The sequence below is a fragment of the Hyperolius riggenbachi genome, chromosome 2, assembly GCF_040937935.1.
Source record: "Hyperolius riggenbachi isolate aHypRig1 chromosome 2, aHypRig1.pri, whole genome shotgun sequence".
Taxonomy (NCBI): Eukaryota; Metazoa; Chordata; class Amphibia; order Anura; family Hyperoliidae; genus Hyperolius; species Hyperolius riggenbachi.
The window spans coordinates 66,310,797-66,332,580 of record NC_090647.1 but is presented as its reverse complement, the minus strand read 5'-3'; the positions used below and the strand labels follow the sequence as shown (position 1 = coordinate 66,332,580).

The 21,784-nt window shown below is 44.2% G+C and overlaps 1 protein-coding gene across 2 annotated transcripts in view; it reads right to left on the bottom strand.

The window, feature by feature from the left end:
* LOC137545527 (stromelysin-1-like) overlaps positions 1-21,784 on the bottom strand; it is a 45,282-nt gene that overhangs the window by 16,331 nt on the left and 7,167 nt on the right. The window contains exons 3-5 of one of the 2 annotated variants that reach the window (XM_068266866.1): positions 18,204-18,352; positions 14,292-14,417; positions 1,463-1,633 (exon numbers count right to left, since the gene is read on the bottom strand). In XM_068266866.1, the coding sequence (XP_068122967.1) occupies positions 1,463-1,633; positions 14,292-14,417; positions 18,204-18,352 (446 nt within the window). The remainder of the gene's footprint in view (positions 1-1,462; positions 1,634-14,291; positions 14,418-18,203; positions 18,353-21,784) is intronic. The other variant, XM_068266867.1, reaches the window with a different exon arrangement.

Sequence of the window (21,784 nt, the reverse complement as noted above, 5' to 3'; positions counted from 1 at the left end):
CACTGATAAGGACTCATACAAAGTGTTGTAGACAGTCCCTATTCAGAGTGCAGCAGGGTCTTGTGTTCACTCCCTTCCCAAATGCTGTGTGCTGTAGTGATGCTGGAGAAGTCTGCAGAGCCAGTTCTGCTCCATCACAAGTGGACAGAATGAGTGTAATAAGCTGAGGCTCGGAGCACATCTGTCAGTTTTCTGTGTCTTTTTTCTCTATGCATTTTGTGCACACCATGGGGTTGATTCACTAAACCGTGGTAACGCATAGCAAGGCCGTTAACACGCCGTATCAGAGATAACACGCCTTACCAAAGTTAACACACCTTATCAAAGTTAACACACCCTATCAGAGTAGCATAGCGAGCGCTACAAACTTATGCCTGCTAATTGGCAATGACGAGAGCTCCACTCGTCCTGCCCTGAGCCCGTAGCGCTCACTATGCTACTCCTATAAGGCATGTTAACTTTGATAAGGCGTGTTAACTTTGGTAAGGCGTGTTATCTCTGAAAAGGCGTGTTAACTGCAGTGCTATGCATTAGCACGGTTTAGTGAATCAACCCCCATGTGTATCTGTATGTGTGAAAACACGCACGTTTAATCACAGAAGCTTGGGGAAAACCCAATCAAGTGTGCCCTAATCAATTGATTAACACTAGTTTTCAGTTTACCTATGCAGAAAGTTGGGGGGAGGGGAGCCATCCAAAGTTTTGCAGTAAGGCCCAGTGATTTCTAGTTACACCCTTGAGTCTGCCTGGATCATGGCTTTTGGTATATTTTTTATGCCAAAAGTGTTGGGTCGCCCAATGCACAAGAGAGCTTATCCACGTATATATATATACACATGGTACTCTTCCAATGGATGCCTTATCCTAACCAATAACACTAACCACTACTCAACTTTCCTCATTTTCACTTCTATACATTTTGGATGTGCAATAGCTGAATGCCCTGTGCTATAAATTCCAGGTCTGCTGACTGTGCAACAGCCGAAAACTCAGTTCCAAAGTAACCCCCCAGGCCAAAAGCAGCATCCAGCTATCCAATTATAACTTATGCTTTGATTAAAGTAACCCATTAAAGTGGACCCAAATTAAAAATACAAGATTTCAGAAATAAAATCTATTTTCTAAATTATAATAATAAATAGCAGCCTTTTTTCAGCTGCATGATGACAAATATAAAATATTTTACATTTATTGGAGGAACCCCTCCCTTCCTTTCAAATTGCCGGGATTTTTCCGGCAAACTGGTGGAGTAGATGGTGTCCGGCAATGGAGGAATTGCTAATGGCTGCCACCTGTATAACCCTAGCTATGAAAAGAGAAGGGTGAAAAGCATGCACTGAAATGCTCATAGGTTTGATGGAGTGTTTATTTATCTTTGTATGTGTCAGAGTGGTGCAACTAAATATTTTTAATTAAAAAAATGTTTGGTTTGGGTCCGCTTTAATGTAAAAATATACGGTACCATAGAGAGATTGGATTCCAGCAATGTCATCCGAAAAGAGTTTAAATGTCCTTGGATCCACAGATTTGGGTTCCAGCAGCGTTGGGTACATTATGGCACGCTCATCTCTTGAATGTTCCAGGCCAAGTGCGTGCCCCAATTCATGCAGAGCAACAAGGAACAGGTTGGTACCTACAAGGAAAAGGCTTAGCTTACATAAGGCATCCTTAAAGCAGACCTGAACTCAAAACCTCCTCTCTGCCAGCTAAGGAGCTGTGGGCCCGCGATTACAGTTTTACAATGGGGCCCCCAAGCACTCCAAACACGGATCATTGAATAATGGCGCACGGCGCCTATGCATAAAAATTGCGCCGCATTAAAAAGATACGCTTATCGCTATTTATCGTTAGTACTGCATAATAATGGCGCACAGGGAAAAAGGAAGAAAAACGCCACACACTAACGTTATTTATCAATAGTGGCACACACTAACGTTATTTATCAATAGTGCCGTTCATTTGCCAAACAGCAGACGTTATTGCCCACAGTAACGTTATTTATCAATAGCGCCCTACATAAGCCAAACTGCAGATGTTATTTAACTGCAAAACGGTGAATGGATTTAATGTAACACTGTCAAGGTTAGGGTTAGGCACCACTGGGGGGGTCTTAGGGTTAGGCACCACCAGGGGGGGTCTTAGGGTTAGGCACCACCAAGGGGGTCTTAGTGTTAGGCACCACCAGGGGGTGGTTAGGGTTAGACACCACCAGGGGGATGGTTAGGGTTAGGCACCACCAGGGGGGTCTTAGGGTTAGGCACCACTGGGGGGGTCTTAGGGTTAGGCACCATCAGGGGGTGGTTAGGGTTAGGCACCACCAGGGGGATGGTTAGGGTTAGGCACCACCAGGGGGGGTCTTAGGGTTTGGCACCACCAGGGGGTGGTTAGGATTAGGCACCACCAGGGGGGTCTTAGGGTTAGGCACCACCAGGGGGGTGGTTAGGGTTAGGCACCACCAGGGGGGTGGTTAGGCACCACCAGGGGGGTGGTTAGAGTTAGGCACCACCAGGGGGGTTTTAGGGTTAGGCACCACCAGGGGGTGGTTAGGGTTAGGCACCACCAGGGGGTGGTTAGGGTTAGGCACCACCAGGGGGGGTCTTAGGGTTTGGCACCACCAGGGGGTGGTTAGGATTAGGCACCACCAGGGGGGTCTTAGGGTTAGGCACCACCAGGGGGGTGGTTAGGGTTAGGCACCACCAGGGGGGTGGTTAGGCACCACCAGGGGGGTGGTTAGGGTTAGGCACCACCAGGGGGGTTTTAGGGTTAGGCACCACCAGGGGGTGGTTAGGGTTAGGCACCACCAGGGGGTGGTTAGGGTTAGGCACCACCAGGGGGGTCTTAGGGTTAGGCACCACCAGGGGGGTGGTTAGGTTTAGGCACCACCAGGGGGGTGGTTAGGTTTAGGCACCAACCGGGGGGGGGGTGTTAGGGTTAGGCACCACCAGGGGGGTCTTAGGGTTAGGCACCACCAGGGGGGTGGTTAGGGTTAGGCACCAACCGGGGGGGTGTTAGGATTAGGCACCACCAGGGGGGTCTTAGGGTTAGGCACCACCAGGGGGTTGGTTAGGGTTAGGCACCACCAGGGGGGGTTTAGGGGTTAGGGATAGGTACAGAGAGGGTTCTGTGTGTTAACGCTAAATAACAATAGGGCTTTAACGTTAAATAACAATAAGGCTTTAACGTTAAATAGCGATAAGCGGCAAACGGATTAGCGGCGACACCGTGCGCCATTATTCGCAGGCGCCATTTTCAGATGGATCCCTCTATACATGACAATTGATACGGCGCACCAAAACCTGCCAATGGCAACTACAGTTTCAGAGGTGCAAGAAGGGGATGTTAATGATTACTACTATTCAAAGCATCTATAGAAGTGATTATTATGCACACAGGACCAATAGAAAGCTAATACTGCAGTTGAAGGAGGTCCTCAAGGGCCCCGATGCGGTGGCAACCTCTGCAACCCCTATTGCTACGCCCCTGCTCTCTGCTCTAAAAGATAAGCAACAGCATAAAAACCTTTGAAGAAAAACATTTCTTTATTACAGGTGATACAAATCCTGCAATAAATCTGCAGAGTGTCTACTTCCTGCTTTCGTGGAAGCAATTATAGAGTACACATCCTGTGTTTACACATTAGCTGCTCTGCCATGGCAGCCAGTTGACACAGCTGAGAGATCGAATTACAGTTGTGATTGGTCACAGACAAGGGGGAATTGGACAGGCTTCCATCAAGCCAAAATGCTCAGAAAATGGTATATGTAGCGCGTTTGCGATTTTAATAAAATCGAAACGCTCACATGTGAACACTGTCATAGGAAATCATTACACAAGCGCTTTTAGAGCGATTTGCAAAATCGGCAGTGCTTAAAAAAAAAAAACAAACGCTGATAGTGTGAACAAGCCCTTACTCTGTCCACTCTATTTCCAAGCTCTTCTCATCAGGGGTGAGATACTGAATTGTCAAAACAAAAACTACAGGCACAAAGACAGTCTCTTTCTCCTTACAGTAGCCCTCCTTCACAGAGGACTGTACAAATTCCTCCTTTCATACCACTATCTACTCCACAAGTGGTGCTGTGGCAGCAGTTACAAAACCGCGGAGATCTTCAGTACTCAAGGCGATTTGTTTTTCACAGTCTGAACTACCGGTAGGTAACTTAAGCCTCAAAATGCAATACAGATATCTTTTTAGCTATTAGGATTTCAATAGCAGATAACTGGAAAACAAAATATTCACCGAAATTTGAAGAGATCTTAAAAAAGGTAGATTTCAACCTTCAAGCTAAGAAGACCTGGGCTATTAAGTCGGGTAACATTAATTCTTTCCTGGCAAGGGCAAGTCTATGGCCTACAGTCTATCCTAATACTAGGCTCTTGGGAACTTAATTGAAGTTGTGGTTCAAATTCTCTCACAAGAGACCAATTATTTTATGTTAGATTTACTCTACTTGATAATTTTCATATCAGTACTAAGAAGAGTATTGCATTTTCAGCTTAATACAAAAATACACTGAGGAAACAAGTACACTGTAGAACAGACTAGATTAGTGTTAGTTTAGTGTACCCTTAGTTTTAGTTTAGTTTTAACTGAGTTAGTTTAAAGACCTTATATATTGGGAAGTTATCCACAGAAATATTTGATAACTAAAGTATTATTTTTAGTATGTTTATAGGAATAAGACATTATATGGTAAGCTGGAAGCGTCCTCTGGGAGCTTAGTAGGGTGGTACTGGTCCCCCAGCTGCCCAGCAGGTCCTACTCCGGATAAATGCTAACTTTTATATATATACAATGTCTTATAAATACAGATATGTGTTAAAGTATTTTATCAAGGAAATATTCCTTATCTATATTGTTTTGACCACTTGTATACAATCTTATAATGTACAATATATTATATTGTCAAAGTCATTGCATAAGTTTATGTATGTAGATGTAAACAACTGTTATGCCTAAAGTGGGCACTGTTTATTTTGTAAAACCCAATCAAAATATTGTGAAATAAAATGCACTACAGTACTGACATATTCAGATTACCAGCGATGGGACTGATATGTTTTGAACCATCATGCAGTGAATAATAGCATCTGGCAACCACAGTCTGTAACATTCCTGCTATTGCATAATGACCGTACTTGTATATACATTTTTATAAGCTCTGCATTATTCTTCCTGTATAAATGAGTCTACATAAATGTCCGCCTGGAAAAATTGTAAATAATGTAATAATGTATACAGTGCAGTGCAAAGCTAAATTATATTGTTTATGAATGTCCTCCAAAAATGCTAAAAGCAGCACACCTAGCAATGGCCACCATCACTAGGGCAATTTCTAGGCTAAATTGCACCCAGGGCGAGGCTGTAAAAATTGTGCCCCCTTCCCCACCACTCCATAGACTTTCGAACCCTTACTCTTTAGGAACAGTCCCACAGCCACAGGTCACAAGTAGATCTGCCTACTTACTAGTGACCGCGGCTCATCCAGGAGGAAGTAGGGACCAGGAAACCACACAGGTCAAAGAGATCGCGGAAAGCCAACTCCTCCATGGGCGCCGCACACTAACAGCCTGCAGTACCGCTACAGAACATCAGGTGTCATCACACAGTGGTGAAGTGATGCTGACTTAATGTCTGACACAGTCAGCCCAGAAGGAGTGAAGGAAGGTGAACGCGCTGGTAATCTTCTTTCTTCTTCCATTTGGCTGCACCGCGCACCACCAGCTCCCTAGCGGTTATGTCCTTTTGCCTGTGCCCCCTTCTTCTACTTGCCGGTCTTGGGTGGTCTCCCTGCCCGCACTGCCCAAGAAACGGCCCTGACTATCACATCCAGAAATAGATTAAGATGAAATGGGGCCCTTGGCAAGATAGCAGTTTTTGGCCATCACTGATGGTTTCCTGGCTTTTTTCGTAAAATTTAGTAAGGGGTAGCATTCACCAGACTTTATCCAGGCCCTGGGCAACTGTCTAGGTTTACCTTGTGTAGTACTGTACTGTATTTTACCAACAAAGCAAAGAACAAAAGAGTATGAGGGCCACACGTAAATCTAGAATAAAACTTTTAATAAAGTGATTGGGTTGTTTAGGTGATACTGTACCTTTAATGACTAACTGTACAAGATTTCTTTGCAAGTTTTGGAAACTCGAAGTTTCTTCTTCAGGCATGTTTCAGAACTGGATCACAACCATACCATACCTGAACGGGATGGTTTAGATAGACATCTAAAGCATTTGTCGGCTTTTGGTGGTGCTTCCCGGCATGCAGCATATTTTATTATTATTATTGATTTATAAAGCGCCAACATATTCCGTGGCGCTGTACAAAGTAAGAAACAAACATGGGGTACATGATACAGACAATGGTGTACACTAATATACAAGATACATAATTAGTGACAAAATACAAAAATGATACAGCATACAGAATACAAAATACAGAACTGGAAATGACAGTGATAAAAGTAACATGATAAAATGTATAATAATTTCCAAGACACAAAAGGGGGAGAGAGCCCTGCCCTTGCGCGCTTACAATCTAAAGGGAATGGGGGGAAACAAGAAGGGGTAATATACGATAAATATATAAAGTTTTAGGATACCTAGTAGGAGTGCAATTTGGTCTTAGGACAAAGGGAAGTGGCTTAAGGAAGCGCATATGCTTGTCGGAACAAATACGTTTTTAGAGAGCGTTTAAAAGTAACAAAGGTTGGCGAGTGACGGATGTGTTATGGGAGGGCATTCCAGAGAAGGGATAAAGCGCGTGCAAAATCTTGTAAGCGTGACTGTGAGGAGGTGATTCTAGAGGAGGGCAACAGAAGATCGTGTGCAGATCTGAGATTGCGATTGGGTTTGTATCTGGAAATTAGTGAGGATATGTACCGGGGAGAGAGATTGTGGAGAGCTTTGTAGGTTAGGGTTAGGAGTTTGAACTGGATCCTCTGGTTAATTGGCAGCCAGTGAAGAACTTGACAAAGAGGGTCAGCAGAGGAAGATCAAGAAGATAGATGAATGTGACGAGCAGCTGAGTTCAGTACCGACTGGAGCGGGGCCAGTTTGTTAGAAGGTAGTCCACAAAGTAATATGTTGCAGTAATCCAGACGAGAAATTATAAGAGCAAGAATGATTTTGATCAAGAAGGATGAGTAGGGAAAATTGACCTTTGGATTTAGCTGTAAGAAGGTCATTGGCCACTTTGGTAAGGGCCGTTTCCGTGGAGTGGTTGGAGCGAAAGCCAGACTGGAACTGATCAAGTAGGGAGTTAGCTGATAAATAATGGCTTAATGGCGGATAAATAATGGCATGTAAATGGCGTTCAAATAGTTTGAATGCAAATGGGAGAAGTGAGACTGGGCGGTAGTTGGCAAGTGTGGTAGGATCTAGAGATTCTTTTTAAGTAGTGGTGTCACAACAGCCTTTTTGAGTGGCAACGGAAAGATGCAAGTGGAGAGGGACAGGTTAAATAGCGATGTTAGTGCAGGCATGAGAGATGAGGATAGCTGCGGAATGAAATGGGAGGGAATAGGATGCAAAGAACATGTGGTTAGATTAGTTTTGGATATTATAGAGGAGAGAGAATGTTCAGAGAGTGGAGAGAAGGCAGTTAGAGAACAGTTAATTGCCGATAGAATTCTGGGCAAACAACAATCGGGCTTTGTCAAAAATAGCCAAATTCAAGACAATATCTACGCTGCAACAAATCTGATCCATACTTGTAAAAAGAGAAAAATAGAAGCAGTTATGGTTGCAGTAGATGCAGAAAAGGCATTTGACCGTCTATCAAGGGAATTTGTCTTTGCTATATTGGAAAGATTGGGTCTGGGCCGGAACTTTATAAACAGAATAAAGAAATTATATATCAATCAAAGTGCAGGCGTCAATATAAACGGATCCGTATCCAATACTTTCAATATTAAGAATGGGGTTAGGCAAGGTTGCCCATTGTCTTCATGGCTCTTCAATTTTAGTTTAGAAGCATTTATACAACTAATTCAGAATGACAACATGGTTAAAGGAGTTAAAACAAAGACGGAGGAGATTAAAATACTTGCCTACGCCGATGATTTATTACTAACTTTGATCAAACCAATCCAATCCATCGCCAGGTGTGAGAAACTTCTCGAGGTATTCTCGTTGCACTCTAATTTTAAGATTAACCAGGTTAAAACTATAATCCTGAATTTGGGTTGTTCACATGACACCGTGAATGCTATTAAAACACACAGTAAATTTAGATGGAGTGATCAAGCAATTAAATATCTTGGTATTACCCTCACTAGAGACCCTAACGACCTGTTCACGGCTAACTTTTCTAAGACTGTTAAAGAGTACAAGGGTAAACTCCAATCATGGGATCGACCCTGTTTTAATGTCATCGGTAGGATCAGCATATTAAAAATGCTGGTTTTACCAAAACTTATTTTTCTCTTGCGGAGCCTGCCAGTGGCTATCCCCAACTCATGGTTCCAAAACTGGCATAAAATTTTTCAAAATTTTATCTGGAGTAAATCCAGACGTAGAATTAGTTATAAACTTATTTCTAGGCAGAAAGAGGAGGGAGGCCTAGCCGCACCAAACATTATAAATTACTATAGAAGTGCCAGTGGCGTTCCTACCATAGGGCGGCATGGGGCGCCCCGCACCGGGTGTCGGGCGCCCCAGGGGGTGTCATCAAGGCCCCCACAGAGGCCTGTGCCGGCCGGACAGGAGGGGGAAAGCAACCCGGAAAGGAGGGGTGGCGGGGAAAGCGGCGGGGAGGGGGGCCGGACCCCCCACCTCCCTCACCTGGGTCCCCTCCTTCTGGCGCTTCACCCTCCTAATTAGCAGCAGCTTGATGAGCGGGCAGGAGCGGGCGGAGAAGACTTACTCACCTACTTCCTGCGTTCCAGGCGATGGCAAATAGCGTCATCGTCACCTGACGCTGGTCTCCACCTTCTCCACCGCCCACTGTGCTTCCTGATTTGCGGAAGCACAGTGAGCGACAGAGAGACCAGCGTCACGTGAGGATGACGTTATGCGCCATCGCCTGGAGCAGGTGAGTAAGTCCTCCCCGCCCGCTTCGCTAAGCTGCTGGCTGCTGCTAATTAGGAGGGGGAAGCGCCGGAAGGAGGGGACCCCGCCACCCCACCTTCCAAGCTTCCCTCATACCGGGGGCCACTATGCTACACTGGGGGCACCTATGCTACACTGGGGGCCACTATGCTACACTGGGGGCCACTATGCTACACTGGGGGCCACTATGCTACACTGGGGGCACCTATGCTACACTGGCGGCCACTATGCTACACTGGGGGCCACTATGCTACACTGGGGGCCACCATGCTACACTGGGGGCCACCATGCTACACTGGGGGCCACTATGCTACACTGGGGGCCACTATGCTACACTGGGGGCACCTATGCTACACTGGGGGCCACTATGCTACACTGGGGGCCACTATGCTACACTGGGGGCCACTATGCTACACTGGCGGCCACTATGCTACACTGGCGGCCACTATGCTACACTGGGGGCCACTATGCTACACTGGGGGCCACTATGCTACACTGGGGGCACCTATGCTACACTGGGACCACTATGCTACACTGGGGCCACTATGCTACACTAAACTATACTGGGGCCACTATGCTATACTGGGGCAACTATACTAGCTATACTGGGGCAGTGGCGGTGCCAGGGGGGTGGTTTGGGTGCTGAAGCACCCCCTAATATTGTCCAAGCACCCCCAGCGTGAACTGATTTTCGGCGTCTAATAGACGCTGTGTCAGTTCACTGACAGCAGCAGCCCGCAGCTCCAACAGCGGCAGAGCAGGGCTACAGTAAAATGGCGTCCGAAGCCCTGCTCTGGAGACTGAGTCTGCAATGCAGGGCTTCGGGCGCCATTTTCCCGTAGCCCTGCTCTCACCGCGGGAGTTTCAGTTGCTGGCTGCAGAGGATCGTGAGAGCTGCGCGCCGGACGGAGGCCGGGACAGGAGGTCTGCTGCTGCTTCAGGTGAGTAAATTTTTATTTAATTTATATTAGCAGGTGTATCGACTGTTCTGGCCAGGTCTGCTACATGATTGAAGTGTTTTCTGGCCAGGTTGCCACATGATTGCATATATTTTCTGGGCAAATCTGCCGACATGATTGCATGTATTTTCTGGGCAAATCTGCCGACATGATTGCATGTATTTTCTGGGCAAATCTGCCGACATGATTGCATGTATTTTCTGGGCAAATCTGCCGACATGATTGCATGTATTTTCTGGGCAAATCTGCCGACATGATTGCATGTATTTTCTGGGCAAATCTGCCGACATGATTGCATGTATTTTCTGGGCAAATCTGCCGACATGATTACATGTATTTTCTGGGCAAATCTGCCGACATGATTGAACGTGTTTTTTGGGCAAATCTGCCGACATGATTGAACGTGTTTTTTGGGCAAATCTGCCGACATGATTGCATATATTTTCTGGGCAAATCTGCCAACATGATTGCATGTATTTTCTGGGCAAATCTGCCGACATGATTGCATGTATTTTCTGGGCAAATCTGCCGACATGATTGCATGTGTTTTCTGGGCAAATCTGCCGACATGATTGCATGTATTTTCTGGGCAAATCTGCCGACATGATTGCATGTATTTTCTGGGCAAATCTGCCGACATGATTGAACGTGTTTTTTGGGCAAATCTGCCGACATGATTGAACGTGTTTTTTGGGCAAATCTGCCGACATGATTGAACTATTTTCTGGTCAAATCTGTTCACATTACGTGTATTTTCTTGAGAAAACCTGAACAATTATGCGAATTTTCTGGGGAAAGGCCCACTGTCTTTGTGTTGCACTTTTAAGGGGAACCCGAGGTGAGAATAATATTGGGCTGCAATATTTATCTCCTTTTAAGCAATACCAGCTGCCTGGCTGCTGTGCTGGTCCTCTGCATCTAATTCTTTAAACCATAGACCCTGAATAAGCAAGCAGCAGGTCAGGGGCTTCTGACAATATTGTCAGAACTGACAAGATTAGCTGCATGCTTGTTTCTGGTGTAATTCAGTTCACTACTGCAGCCAAATAGATCAGCAGGGCTGCCTATTGTTTAAAAGAAAATGAATATGGCAGCCTCCATATCACTCTTATCCCGGGTTCACTTTAAATTAGTTAGCTCTGCCCTCATCCGGTCATGGCCACGCCCATTTTTCGCCGCGGCGCGCAATGCGCGCCGCATGTTATAACCGCACCCATTTTTTGTTAGCTATACTGGTGCCACTATACTATACTAAGGACAACTTTAGGGGGGGAGCGAGCCTACACCTGGCATTACCCGCCGTGTCACGTTTAGCATGCCACATTTGCTGTTTTTTTTTTTTTTAATGGGGGGGGGGGGGGTGTCTTTTTAATACCCAGCACCGGGTGTCAAATGCCCTAGGTACGCCACTGAGAAGTGCACACTTGGCAAGGGTCTTGGACTGGAAGATAGAATCTTCCCCCATTGGATCTGGTAAAGCTTGGTCTATCTTAGAAAAGGACGAATGTAACTTAGATTTAATTTTCTCGTGGATTCCAGTAAACATCTATAAAGTTTACTCCACTACGGATCACCCTTTGATTAAACCAACAGTAAAAACTCTTTTTTGGTTCGTCTCAAAATGGCACAAAGACACAGGCCCATCCCCACTTACCACTTTAAGGGAGAATCCAGATTTCATGCCTGGCTTGGTGAGGTCCTGGTTTTCCAGAAACACGATAAGCCCCGATACGCGCGTTATCAATCTCTGGGGAAACCATGCATTGGGGATACCTGGCATATTAAACAATCGTAGGCAAAAGGAGACTTGGGGTACAATGCAAGCGAGAAGTTTTATACATAAATTAAAATTCAAGTTTGTCAGATTAAGGAACGACCCAAATATTTTTGAAAAACATATTCTCCTTAATAAAAAAATGGACAAAGCTTTATCCAAACTTAATAGACTTATTTGCCAAGGAGAAAGGCAAAATTTTACTCCACACTATTGTACAAAATGGGAAAGAGACCTCGGCCCTTCGCTTAAAAGTAAATGGCTCACGATTTGGCATAAAAACTGGATGATCCCGGATATTGATCTCCAGCTTACCCAGTACAAGACCATTGCTAGATGGTACATTACCCCGGAACGTATACAAAAATTTTCCAAACAAAGAGAATTGTGCTGGAGGTGTGGGCAGGAGGACGGGTCCGAATTGCACATGTGGTGGGCATGTCCCATATCAAAGACCTTTTGGGATAGTATAATAAGCTTTTGTAAAAACCTGCTAGAAGGGGGCTTTAAACTTTCTCCAAGTGAAGCTATTTTTGGCATATCTGAAGCAGGCGATAGTAAAGAAAGTGCTCTAATTAAAGAGCTAGGAACAAAAGTCGCAAAAAGAATGATAGTAGAAAAATGGAAAGACTCGACTCCCCCCCATCTCGATGACTGGTTGAGCAGAATGGATCGGTTGTGTGGCAGTGAAATCAACGGCGACACAGCAGATCACACACCTGACTTAGATTGTACTCAGTGGGTCAGATCCTATAGGGATACCTGGCTGTCAATTACAAAAAATTATATGGATAAGCAATAAGTATACATATAATAAGATGGGTTAGGGGCTACGCTGTATAACACGAGTGGGGGAAAGAGTGGAAAAGTGGGGTGGTCAGGTGGGTTGGGCCAGGTTAATATGGATGGGTTATGGGTTAAGGAAGGGTATGCTTGGTTGAATGTAAGAGTTTCTGAATGTGTATACATACTCGGTTGCAAGAACAACAGGTTATTACACCTCCCTTTCATTTAAGATATAGGGGATACAGGATATGGTAAGACATGGTTAATTCTGGAATGGGGAGGGTTGCGTAAGGGAAGGGGGGAGTTTATGGTTTTTGAAGCACGCATAGACATAAATATAGTGAAATAAAGTTTCAACTATGTATGGCTCAAACAATGATGAAAGCATTTTTCAGCGCTGGTTTGGGCGTCCAAGCGACTAGACCATAAGCTGATAAACTTCCCATATCAAAAATGCATCTGAGTTTGAAAAAAAAAAAAAAAAAAAAGAGAACAGTTAATGAGAGGTGTGGAGGTGGGGTTTGAGGGCTGCGTGGATAATTCACTTCTGATTTTGTCAATTTTATCAGTGAAGTTGGTGCAAATTCTTCAGCTGATAAGCAAGATGAAGGAGGAGGAGGAGGGGGATGGAGAACGGAGTTGAAGGTGCTGAACAAGTGTTTTGGATTGTGTAAATGGGCGGATATTAGGGAGGAAAAATAGGACTGTTTTGCCACAGAGAGTGCGTTTCTGAAGTTGTTCAAGGCTATTTTATATGAGATGAAGTCCTCACTTGTGTTACTTTTCCTCCAAAGCCTTTCCGCTGCTCTAGAGCATCTTTTTAACTGTTTAGTGTCTTTGGTCATCCAGGGTTGGCGACTGACACGGTGACAGCGGACATTGACGAGGGGGACGAAGTCATCCATGACTTTTGTAATGGAGCTGTTGAAGTGTCTTTTATCCCCACAGAGGGACATGGAAGCATGGCAGTAAATGATCCTGAAAGTAACATGTTGCTTCCAGGATCAGCTAAGCGCCGGGCAGACAACGGTGAAAATCGGGATCAAAATGTAGTGTTTGTGTAAATTATGGTATACACCGGTAAGTGATTGTACCGACGGCTGTCCATTCGTCTGAATGGACGGCGTTCAACCTCCCTGGCGTTCTGATTCCTGCGGCCGTTCTAAATCCCGCGTTTTTTGCACTTTTTTAAATCTTGCTGCGTGTTTAAAAAAAATTATTCAAATCGGCCCAGCGGGGCCTGAGCGGTGACCTCCGGCGTCTCTGGATGAGCCTAGCTCGTCCAGAACGCTAGGGAGGTTAAAGGACGAGCGCCAAGGCCGTCGTTACCGTCGCGGGACCTTCTGTGTGAACCAGCCCTACGTCAAATAGCCTGTATACTTCTGTGTTTGGATTCTGCATTTAAATTGTTTGTCATCATAACTGGTTTGTAAAATATTTATTTGTAGAACGCTATTTAACTCAATAACAGTAATTAATCAGAAATAATAGACATATCAAATCAATTTCAAATCGATGTGCAATAGATTTTATTCTATCAAAACTGCTGAGTACCTTACAGCTTCCAGCTGGTTAGACAACCTCTACTGCCAGCCGCTACCCTCTTTCCCTGAAATTAAGACATCCCGAGAAAGTAAGTCCTAGCAGGAATTTCGAGCATGCTTGAAATATAAGCAATACCCTAAAAGTAAGCCTTAGGTGCAGTAAGGGGAAATACGCTTACCTCGTCCATACAGTGTCCATGTCTCATCTTCATCAAAATGAGTATCTCCCCCAATTTGTTCACTTGGTGCAAAAGCATGGGCCAGAACTCCAAGAGGTCCATCAAATGGGAAGAAATCACCATGTGCTGGAGAGAGATGAGAGTTATTATAAAGCGTCCTACTCATGAAAAGTGGAGAGGACTTGTGTATTATTCTTTTGGAAAATCATTTCTTTAACTAATAGCAAAGAAGTTCAATTTACATAGATATAACAGATATTTTATACCACAGGTGTCGAACTCCAGTCCTTAAGAGCCATATCCATGGTAGTGTTTAGGATGGACTGAGAAATGGAGAAATGTGTTGGAATTAATTTTAATGTACCAAAAAGTGTGAGAACCTCGGGCTTTGAGAACTAAGGTTTTCGACATTCCTATTATATACTGTACCATATACCACCTAAGACTATTTATTAAATGTTACTGTCGGGCATAAAATCAAAAAACAATTCTTTCTTTTTATCTGGTAATAATAAGCATGCTAATTATGCAATACAAAAGTTAAAATAACTATTACTTTTCTTGTGGATAAATGATCATTCCCCAGTTTACCTGACTCTTGTTTGGTGCACACAACATTTGGTATGCACAAAGGAAGTTGCAGGGCATGCTGGGTTGTCCTTTTTTGCTTCTCTACTTTTTCTTAAGACTTAACTAATGCAGCCTGCTTGGCTGAAGCCTCTTTCCCTCCTGTTTTCCCCTCCCACACCTCTGTTCCTCTCTGATTGGCCAATATTTCTCATGCTGAGACAATGCACTGTCTATAGTTAAAGGGAACCTTAACTGTGTAAAGGAAAAAAAGTTTCACTTACCTGGGGCTTTCCCAAGCCCCCTGCAGCCGTCCTGTGCCCTTGCAGCTCCTCAAGTGTAATCCGGTCCCCTGCTGTGGCTTAGCTTCGTTTTCGGTGACTGCCAGTCGGCTCCCGGCAACGCATTCATTTCTTCGCCTTTCCCGCTGTGAAGTGCATCATGCAAGTGTACTTCGCCTGCACATGACGCGCTTTACAGCGGGGCAGGCGAATAATAGGACACGTTGCCGGGAGCCGACTGGTAGTCGGCCGAAAACGAAACTAAGCCACAGCGGGGGACCGAATGACACTTGAGGAGCTGCGCGGGCACAGGACGGCTGCAGGGGGCTTGGGAAAGCCCCAGGTATGTGAAACTTTTTTTTCCTTTACACAGTTAAGGTTCCCTTTAAAGCGGACCCAAACCAAACATTTTTTTTTATTAAAAATATTTAGTTGCACCACTCTGACACATACAAAGATAAATAAACACTCCTTCAAGCCTATGAGCATTTCAGTGCATGCTTTTCACCCTTCTCTTTGCATAACTAGGGTTATACAGGTGACAGCCATTAGCAATTCCTCCATTGCTGGACACTACCTACTCCACCAGTTTGCCGGATTCTGTCCCGGCAATATGAAAGGAAGGGAGGGGTTCCTCCAATAAATGTAAAATATTTTCTATTTGTCATCATGCAGCTGAAAAAAGGCTGCTATTTATTATTTTAATTTAGAAAATAGATTTTATTTCTGAAATCTTGTATTTTTAATTTGGGTCCACTTTAAGAACGGGCAATGTATACACAATCAGGCAGAGGAGAGTAAGGTAGGAAATGACATCAGGATTTGCTTCAAAATCGCCATAGTTAAAATGGGGAATGCTAAGATGGATTTTCTCTTTTTATACTGTAGAAATATCACTAAAATCAAAATGTGGATAGTGCAATACGTATGTGTTATGTAAGTAGAAGAAGTATTTATCTACTTATATATGTGTTTTTTGTTTTTTATTCTGAGATGACAGGTCCTCTTTAACCTCTTATCCAATATGCAGGTTGATTGATTATGGAACCCAAAAGTGTGACCAACACAGGCCAACAGGATTTGAAACATGGAGGGTACCTTGCAATAGGGGATAAAAATTACCCTTACCTCAATGTTAAAGGGAATCTGAGGTGAGAAACACATGGAGGCTGCCATATGTATTACCTTTTAAACAATACCAGTTGCCTGGCAGTCCTGCTGATCTTTCTGGCCTCAGTAGTGTCTGAATCACACACACCTGAAAAAAGCATGCATTTAATTCAAACAGACTTCAGTCAAAGCACCTGATCTGCATGCTTGTTTATGGTCTATGGCTAAAAGTATTAGACGTAGAGGATCAGCAGGACAGCCAGGCAATCTGCATTGTTTAAATGGAAATAACTATGTCAGCCTCCATATCCCTCTCACTTCAGGTTCCCTTGAAGGACAAGAAGCTCTTACTAAGTTGCTGTTAGTGAAACGGAGAAGAGGAGGTTATGATGGAATCCAGACATCCCCTTAAAAAGACTCTGTAACAAATAAAAGTTCCCCTGGGGGGTACTCACCTCAGGAGGGGAAAGCCTCAGGGTCCCAATGAGGCTTCTCCCTCCGCTGTAGCTGCAGGGAGTCCAGTCCAGTCCCGGAATCCTGCCTCGACAAGCGCTGATAAGCGCTGATTTATGTACCTCTCCTGGCTCCAGCGGGGGCGCTGTTGCGGCTTTCCGCATGGAGATAAGCGAAAATATCCGTCGGGTCCGCTCTACTGCGCAGGTGCAGGAGACTTGCGCCTGCGCAGTAGAGCGGCCCGACGGAGATCGGCTATTTTCGCCTATCTCCGTGCAGAGAGCAGATACTGCGCCTGCGCTGGAGCGGGGGAGGTAAATATCCACACTGTCGCCGTTCCGGGAGGATTTTCGCCGCTGCCGTGGGACTGAGGAGGACAGGGGAAGCCTCAATAGGATCCGGAGGCTTCCCCCACCCGAGGTGAGTACCCCCCAGGGGAGGTTTTCTTCGTTACAGATTTTCTTTAACTGGGAGTAGAGTCATGTCTTGGAAAATTAAGGTACAGTACAGAAATCACCACTTTAAAAGCAGCACTAAGGGCTAGAGCCCACTAATACAGTTGTGTCCGCTTCTGTCCGCTTTTCAGGATCTGTAATATTGATGTGTAACTGAAAAGCGGACACAACTGCTTTAGTGTAAGGAATTAGGGACTCATTAAAGGAAAAAAAAAAAAAGAGGTTGATCAGAAACTAAATAGAGGGGAAGGGGGACTCACTGGATCACTCTGCAAAATATAAAGTGCACTGGAAAAAAAGTGTGAACATTTTTCCTATGCGCTTTTTATTGTACTCACAAAAAACCTTTTCAATTATAATGGACGGCACAGTGGCGTAGTGGTTAGCTCTTTCGCCTTGCAGCATCCCGGGTCCCCGGGGTCAATCCCAGACAGGGCACTATCTGCACTGAGTTTGTATGTTCTCCCCGTGTCTGTGTGGGTTTCCTCCTGGCACTCCTGATTCCTCCCACATCCCGAAAACATACAGATATATTAACTGGCTTCCTCCTAAATTGGAACTAGACTTTGATACATACATAGACATGTGACTATGGTAGAGATTAGACTGTGAGCCCCTCTGAGGGACAGTGACAAGACAATATATATACTCTGTACAGCGTTGCAGATGTCGGTGCTATATAAATACTAAATAATCATAATAGTGAATGGGAGAGAAATGAAATGATGAGAACAGAAATCCGAGCTTCCTATGGAAAAGCCCATGTTAATGCAATTCTGCAATCACATATCTTCAGAAACATGGAGCAACATAAACATGGGTAGGAGACCATTGGCTTTACTCTCTGTGGGGATATATCTAGAAGTGATCAGAGATCTGCATTCAGCAAAGCAGGAATTGGACGAGTAAATGTTGCCAATGCCTGCAGCTCTTAATTCAATCAGTCGTTTCTATGCAAAAGATTATTAAAAATAAAGTTTAAAAAAACAAAACGCCTGATTGCCCATAACCTGATTGCCCATAACCTGTGTATACTCTGGTCGTACCTTTAGAGCCAAATGAAATCATGATGTCAGCTTCACCATTGAACTGTCGCACGAACCTCAGGGGTGTGACATCACTCCAAATCCTGAGTGCCTGGTCCACCGCAAAGTCAACTTCAGTTCCGCTCATATCTGGGGTGTAGTTCACAATTCTACAAAAGACAGGTGGAAGTCTTGTTTAAAAGACCACTATCGTGAAAAAAAAGTGGGCAGTTAAAATTTGACAGAACCGTCTTCGGCCAGTCCATCTTCTCATGGGGGATTCTCAGGGTTTTCTTTGTTTTCAACAGCGTTTCCTGAACAGCAGTTTAACTACCAAAATAGTAAGATACCAGCCAGCCTCCCTACTTACTTGCACACTATTTTGTCAGACTTTGAAACTGCTGTTCAGGAAATGCTCTTGAAAACAAAGAAAAACCCTGAGAATCCCCCATGAGGAGATGGATTGGCCCAAACCTGTCTGTCGGTCCTGTCAGATTTTAACTGCCTACTTGTTTCACAATAGTGGATCTTTAAAGCTGTTACATAGAACAAAAATAGACAATTACAGGGCTACCATTATGTTTTATATGTTCTGCTGTACGTAAAACTTATATCTTATGTTTATATGTATACTGTATACCTGCTCCATGGTATCGTGTTTCCTCCTTTTCCTATCTCACAAATCTAAGCAAATAACTCTAATGTTTGCTTTTTTTATGGTGGTACCTAACCCTAAGACCCCCCTGGTGGCCTAAACCTAAGACCCCCCCCCCCTCGAGGTGCCTAAAACTTAGACCTTCCCCTGGTGCCTAACCCTAAGACCCCTTCCCCGGTGGTGCCTAACCCTAACCCCCCCTGGATGCACCTAAACCTATCCCCCCAACCTTAACTCGCCCTCTGCAGCAAAGCACCGGGGGCTAGCGTTGCCCGCAATGCTATCGGGTGCCAAAAAGTACTGTCATTGCCGCTAATCAGGCTTCCTTCCTTGCTTCATATCGTGGCATTTGTAAAAGCCGCAAATTGCGGCAAAGAAGGTGAATTTTCGTGTCGGGAGGCACCCAACAGCAGGCGCCCAAATTTCTTTCCTTTGCCGCAAATCATGGCTTTTACAATAGGTGACAGATTTGTATCACACTTCTCTCTGAGATTTCCTGTTGCCAACTTGGATTGCCTAATTAGACCTCCTGCCTGTACCAAGCCCACAGGGGCTCTGGTGGTACTTCTACCTTCACTCCTACCTACCTCACTCACTTAAAGAGACACTGAAGTGAAAAAAATGATATAATGAATTGGTTGTGTAGTATGGATAATTACTTGAACATTAGTAGCAATAAAAATATTCTCATATTTTTATTTTCAGTTATATAGTTTGTTTTTTTTTTTTGTTTTTTTATAACATTGCATCATTCTCTAATATTTGCAGTTTACACACTACTCAGCATTCTAAATGATTTTACAGAGCAGGCTAGTGAACTTTTGAACTGTTTTCTGCAGAAAACAAAATAATAATACAGTGTCAGACACTTAAAGAGACTCCGTAACAAAAATTGCATCCTGTTTTTTATCATCCTACAAGTTCCAAAAGCTATTCTAATGTGTACTGGCTTACTGCAGCACTTTATACTATCACAGTCTCTGTAATAAATCAACTTATCTCTCTCTTGTCAGACTTGTCAGGCCTGTGTCTGGAAGGCTGCCAAGTTCTTCAGTGTTGTGGTTCTGCTATGAACTCCCCCTTCCAGGCCCCTCTATGCACACTGCCTGTGTATTATTTAGATTAGAGCAGCTTCTCTCTTCTCTCTTATCTTTTACAAGCTGGATAAATCGTCCTCTGAGCTGGCTGGGCTTTCACATACTGAGGAATTACAGACAAGGGCAAAGCTGTTTGCAGGAAGAAAAGAGCAGCCTGAAACTTCAGTGCATGAGAGATGCAGGGGGAAAGAAACACACAAATGATCTCTTGAGATTCAAAAGGAAGGGTGTATACAGCCTGCTTGTGTATGAATGTATTTTCTATGTGTGGACATACTGTACATCAACCTACTTCCTGTTTTGGTGGCCATTTTGTTTGTTTATAAACAAACTTTTAAAACCTGTTTTTAACCACTTTTAATGCGGTGGGGAGCGGCGAAATTGTGACAGAGGGTAATAGGAGATGTCCCCTAACGCACTGGTATGTTTACTTTTGTGTGATTTTAACAATACAGATTCTCTTTAAGATATGAGATTATAAGCTTCAGAAGACAGTGCTCTCTGCAACTTGGAAAGTCATGGAGCTCATTGCCTCTTTAGCATAGATAACAACTGGAGTTTCTTAACTCTTCCTGTACTGGAAACAATATTAGACTTATGACTCTGCTCCTAATGTTATTTCTTAGCTGTACTACACATACCAATCATTATATTATAATTTTTTTTTCAGTGTCTCTTTAAAGAAAATCTAAAGTGGTTGGATAGTGTACTTTTGGCTGAGTAGTTAAAGTGAACCGAGCATCATTTTTAACACCCAGTGCAGCTCTATAGCAAATTAAAAATGCATTCTAAAAATGTGGTTTATTATTAAAAAAAAACCTTTCATTTTACCTCATCTTTTTACATTTAAGGGTTAAAATACACACTTCTTGCGTCTGTCCATGAAAGGAGCTGGGGACAGAGAGCAACAAATGATGGAAGGCAGATAAGAAATAACCTCATTAGACTTAATTGACCACAAACAAACCCTGAGCCTTCCCCATTGTACTTCAAACAGAAAACATAAGACGCACTTGAAGAACTTCACACCTAGCCTGGATAAGACAGTATAAAAGCAGCAGGGGTTTTGAACTCCTGAAACATGGCAGCCCTTTCAGCTATTTAAAACCAGGAGCTGCTTAGATCACTTTAAGGGCACTGCCTCGGATCAGTGAATAATGGCGCACAGCGCCTATGCATAAAAATGGCGCCGCATTAAAAAGATGCGCTTATCGCTATTTATCGTTAGTACTGCATAATAATGGCACACACTGAAAAAAGAAGAAAAACGGCACACAGTAACGATATTTATCAATAGTGCCGTTCATATGCCAAACAGCAGACGTTATTGTGCTCAGTAACGTTATTTATCAATAGTGCCCTACATAAGCCAAACTGCAGAAGTTATTTAACTGCAAAACAGTGAATGGATTTAATGTAACACTGTCAAGGTTAGGGTTAGGCACCACCAGGGGAGATTTAGGGTTAGGCACCACCAGGGGAGATTTAGGGTTAGGCACCACCAGGGAGGTCTTAGGGTTAGGCACCACAAGGGGGGTGCTTAGGGTTAGGCACCACCAGGGGGGTGGTTAGGTTTAGGCACCACCAGGGGGGTGGTTAGGGTTATGCACCACCAGGGGGGTGGTTAGGGTTAGGCACCACCAGGGGGGTGGTTAGGGTTAGGCACCACCAGGGGGGTCTAAGGGTTAGGGATAGGTACAGAGAGGGTTCTGTGTGTTAACGCTAAATAACAATAAGGCTTTAACGTTAAATAGCGATAAGGCTTTAACGTTAAATAGCGATAAGCGTCAAAAGGATTAGCGGCAACACCGTGCGCCATTATTCACAGGCGCCATTTTCAGATGGACCCC